Consider the following 4758-nt stretch of genomic DNA (forward strand, 5'->3'; position numbering starts at 1 on the left):
CCTAAAAAAACAAAAACATGAAACATAAATCAATATAAGTTATAAGAGGTAATGGAAAATAAATCAATATAAGTTATAAGAGGTAATGGAAAATAAATCAAAGTAGATGGTAAATAGGAAACAAGAACGCCGTTTACTCCGACATAGCTCATGGGTCTTCCCAAGAGCCGAGCATTCGCATCAACTTCCTGTCAAATTTAAAAACTTACTTCACATGGTAAAGGTAGGTGAATCAATCCAAGAATTTGTTTCACCATAAAAAGAATATTTTCCTTTAAAATTGGAAGTTAATAAAACTACATAAACAAAACAAAAGTCACCTCTTCTCTTCCCTCCCATGCCTTATTGCACATCAGTTTTTACCCAAATACAGATCATTTTCCTTTCCCCAAATTCACCACCCATCACCACTGACATGAACTCAACCCCATAGATTTTCTTTAGAATCTATTCCAGTCTGTGAAATCTCCACTGCATTGTCGATGGGTTTTCGTTTTCTTTTTGAAAGTTCAGTTTTTTACTTGTAAAAGATTCATCACCTTCACCAACTAATCATCATCATCATCATCATCATCACCACCACCTTCTTCTTCTTCATCTGGATAAAAGATAGAATTGGGTAAATGGGTGTTACTATCTGCTTTTGTTATGTTTAGGGTTACTAATTTTAGTATTTTGTATGCCCACCAAATTTGGCAAAAGAAATAATGCAAGCTTTTTTGTTGTTTACCATCAAAGATCAATATTTCCATTTATAAGAGACCCCTTCATTTGTATGCTGGTTTATTCCGTGCTCTCTTGAAAAATCTTTGTCAGAATTTTGATTTTCTTGATCACCTGTTTTGTGTGTGTGTGATTTTCTTTCTCTTTCGGGCACAAAGTGAGTGTGTATGTGCTTCAGTGCACTTATGATCATGGCTAGGGAAAAAATACAGATTAAAAAGATTGATAATGCTACAGCAAGACAGGTGACCTTCTCCAAGAGGAGGAGAGGGTTGTTCAAGAAAGCCGAAGAGCTCTCTGTACTTTGTGATGCTGATGTTGCTATCGTCATCTTCTCCTCTACTGGCAAACTCTTTCAGTATTCTAGCTCTAGGTAATCTTCGTTAGATGTATTTATTACATATGTGAGTGTTTCAAGATTGCTTTTCTTTTTCGGTGCTAGAGTTTCTATTATGGAATTTCATAGTTAGGGTTTTTTTATTTCGTTGTGGAGATATTGTGACAGCCTGATCCATCAAATTTGGCTTTTAATTGCGAACTAAGGGTTTTGAGATTATCAGAAAACTATGGAGGGATAATAGACTATTGACAAACTGTGAAAATGTAAATGTAAAAACAAAACCACTGTTCCTTCTTTAGGATGTGATGTTTTCTTTCCTTGTAAATTTTGGTTTGTACTACATGCTTGTTTGGTTTGTACTGTGCCTAAACAATGAAAGTTTGATTCTTGTTATGCATACCTACTGTAGCTTTCTGCTGTTTTCTATATAGAATGTAACCCTTTATAGCTTCCTCCAAAAGTAGCTCAGATTTGATTTCGGAAGTTTAACCTAGCACTTACTTCTTCAGATCAAAGTTAAACCTACAACTTTTTGGCTTGTAGTTCTGTTATCCATATATTTTAAGATAGTTTAATGGTTTTAATTTGATTGGCAACTTGTTTGGTTGGACCACATGACTTTTGATCATTGTTGATGTACAACTGCAACTCTGACTCCCGGGGTTTTAAATTTGATATGTGCAAGCATCCTTCACAATATTGTGAAGGATGCTTGTGAATTGGGTCACTTATGCTCTTCACAAACTATGGTTTTTATGCACATGTTTTCTTGTACTCAACATCAAGCATGGTAGTATCCATTTCATATAGGTGGTATCCGTATCTTATGATTCTGCTCCTTGTCTCTTTCAAATCCTTTAAGCGGAAATTACTCTGAAGTTTTCTAATGGCAAATAGACCTCTTAACATGAAAAACTTTCCATAAAATTAAATGTATAATTAGTATAATGAGGCTATTATCTCTTATTAAGTTACTTATGAACCTCAAGGTTGAAAAATGACTTTCATTTATGGTGATACACTCAAAGTCAAATGTTGAGTGTAACTTTAGGTTCATGTCCTTCTATGTGTAAACATGTAGTACATTGATCTAGAATGATTTGATTGGAAACGTGTAGTAAGTTACTATTTTATTGCATACCTAGGCCTCTAGGGTATTTGTACCCTCATTAATTTGTTCTTTAATCCATTTATATATTTGGCATGTTCTCCAGCATGAAAGAAATACTTGAAAGGCATAGCCTGCATTCAAAAAATCTCCAAAAGCTTGACCAACCATCACTTGAGTTGCAGGTGAGTTTATTATTTCACTCTAAGGTTGTTAATTTTTGTCCACATTTTAATTTAATATATATTACATATATGGTTTGATGTTGCGTGTATGAACTTGTAATGCCTAAGGTTATATATACTGTGATCTGAAATGGCAGTTTTTCGAGTACACAGAAAATAACTTTTTTGTAAAAGCGCAATTTAAGGACTATGTACAATTGTACAAAGACTTCCCTCTCAACTATTTAAACTTAATTAAGGAGCTTTGATTAACTAGCTTAATTTGTAATTATGGTCTTATAGCTTGCAGCACAACTTTAGTCTTAATTGATCTTCACACAATTTATTGTGGAGTCTTTTGATTGTAAAATTAGTTACTGGGTGATTCAGAAATGATTTCAAAAGGCTCCTATACATCTCATCATTTTCTTCAGCTTTTTAATCTCCTCCCTTCTTCCTTCTTCATTTATTCTATCCATCTTCATTCTTGTTACCTTGAAGAAATGGGATCTCAAACCACATCCCTTCCTTTCTCATCTCAGCATGTAAATGACACCCAGATAATGAAAACTATGAACTACAGTCTACTTATAAATCATTTTCTTCTTTCATAACTTGGTTAAAATTTTGTTTTGCAGCTGGTTGAAGACGCCAACTATGCCAAATTAAGTAAAGAAGTTGCTGAGAGAACTCTTCAATTAAGGTACATTCTCATGGTCAAGTCTTTGTGATCTTTTACTTGTTTTACATGTGTTTGGTTTGCATATAATTTTCTATGAAAGACAGGAGGTTGAGAGGGGAGGAACTTCATCTTTTAAGTATCGAAGAGCTACACCAGCTGGAGAAGTCCCTTGAAGCTGGATTAGGGCGTGTTGTTGCAAAAAAGGTCCATTTCCTTCTCATAAAATTGCAAAGTTCTATTGTATGCTTCTTATTAGTAAAATTTTCAAGACTAACATGAAAAATTGGAGTTTTCTAGACCCAAAGCAACCAAAATATTTCATAGAATTGCTTTTTTGTGCAATCTTGTCTGAATGCTTGTAAATTTATTTAAATCTTATATATGTTTGTCAAATTAGCCAACACTCAAAAGTATGTGTTATTTTTTAGTAGTTCTACTGTAGGGTTTACATTCCAGTTTTTATTTCCTCCAGGGAGAGGTAATTATGAACGAGATTAATCGTCTTCAAGAAAAGGTAAGAACTACAATCTACTTGTCCCAATTTTAGAAAATATAATATCTTATATCATAATCTTGAACAACAATGCTCATGAATATCTGGGTTCATAGCAATCTTTGTATAACTATGCAGGGAACAGAACTGATGGAGGAGAATGACCGACTTAGAAAAGAAGTATGAATCCTATTTTCCACTTACTTTTTTTGGAGTTGTAACTCTATTTTTTTTATTAACTTTTCTTCTGAATGTGGAATGAAGATGATGGAGATATCAAAGGTTAGAGAACAGGTTCATGGTGATACTGAGAATGTAATTGGTGAGGAAGGTCAGTCATCCGAATCTGTTACCAACATTTCTGACTCAGCTGATCGTGTAGAAGACTATGAAAACTCCTATACATCCCTCAAATTAGGGTTAGTACATCACCCATTAATTAAGCATGCTTTTGGTAATGATTTTGAAAGTTAAGCAAATCAGATATAAAGTGAAACTACATAGCTATATTTTCCAAATTTCCTATCTCATTGAACCATACTATACCAAGCCTATATATATTTGGTTTGTGAGATTCAAAAGGTAAATAAGAAAAGTTAATGGCACAGAATCTGTTTTAAAATTTGAAAAATATTTTAGAAGAACGTATAAAAGAAAAGTTTTTTTTGTTTTACTTGTAATGCTGTTCTGTAACTATGAAAGGTACTAAAATTAATCATCTTTCATGTTTGGAAGATGGAAATGAAATATGGTTTTTGTGCAAGTTCGGTTTTTCATTTGAATTTTATACCTTTATATGAAAATAGAGTCGACATAATGAAATAAGAAGCAAAAGCAATGAACTCGGATTAATCATTTGTTGGGATTTTTGTGCAGGCTTCCTTACCCAGGTTGATTGGAGCTTGTAGGATTTATATATGTAATTGATAGCTAAGAAGATGATGCTTATGGATATGACCTTTGACAAGGATTATTATAATTATGATTGATTTACCCCTATATATTTCTGGCGATTATTTTTATGTTCTTACTAGCAGGATTCTGATCTGAACTCAATTGGTGGGTAACTTGCTTGATATGCTCAACATGGAATGATGTATCCTGACTGACTTGTATCTATAAATCAGTCTTAAACTCCTTTAGTTACTAAAGATACTAAAACATTTCATTTTGAGTGTGTGTGTGTATATATATATATATATATATATATATATATATATATATATATATATATATATATATATATAT

General features: G+C 32.7%; 1 protein-coding gene across 2 annotated transcripts; it reads left to right on the forward strand.

Annotated features, from left to right (window-relative positions):
• The first annotated feature begins 286 nt into the window (after positions 1-286).
• SVP (K-box region and MADS-box transcription factor family protein) lies at positions 287-4540 on the forward strand. 2 transcript variants are annotated; one of them, XM_078985119.1, is made up of 9 exons: positions 287-619; positions 882-1096; positions 2278-2356; positions 2974-3038; positions 3122-3221; positions 3490-3531; positions 3649-3690; positions 3775-3929; positions 4387-4540. In XM_078985119.1, exons 2-9 carry the CDS (start codon positions 891-893, stop codon positions 4403-4405), a joined length of 708 nt encoding a protein of 235 aa, XP_078841245.1. In that variant the 5' UTR covers positions 287-619; positions 882-890; the 3' UTR covers positions 4406-4540. The 2 variants fall into 2 exon arrangements, with proteins under 2 accessions (XP_078841245.1, XP_078841244.1); XM_078985118.1 differs by having other exon boundaries at positions 287-1096.
• Positions 4541-4758: the final 218 nt, after the last annotated feature.

The sequence above is a fragment of the Lactuca saligna genome, chromosome 3 (genome assembly GCF_052625555.1).
Source record: "Lactuca saligna cultivar CGN05327 chromosome 3, ASM5262555v1, whole genome shotgun sequence".
NCBI lineage: Eukaryota > Viridiplantae > Streptophyta > Magnoliopsida > Asterales > Asteraceae > Lactuca > Lactuca saligna.

What these genes read in the sequence shown, in the direction of transcription:
- SVP (XM_078985118.1), top strand. Translation starts at nt 891, where the DNA reads ATGTGCTTCAGTGCACTTATGATCATGGCTAGGGAAAAAATACAGATT. An exon ending in GAGAGAACTCTTCAATTAAG is followed by an intron (nt 3,039 to 3,121) that starts GTACATTCTCAT and finishes TATGAAAGACAG; the next exon opens with GAGGTTGAGAGGGGAGGAAC. An exon ending in GGCGTGTTGTTGCAAAAAAG is followed by an intron (nt 3,222 to 3,489) that starts GTCCATTTCCTT and finishes TATTTCCTCCAG; the next exon opens with GGAGAGGTAATTATGAACGA.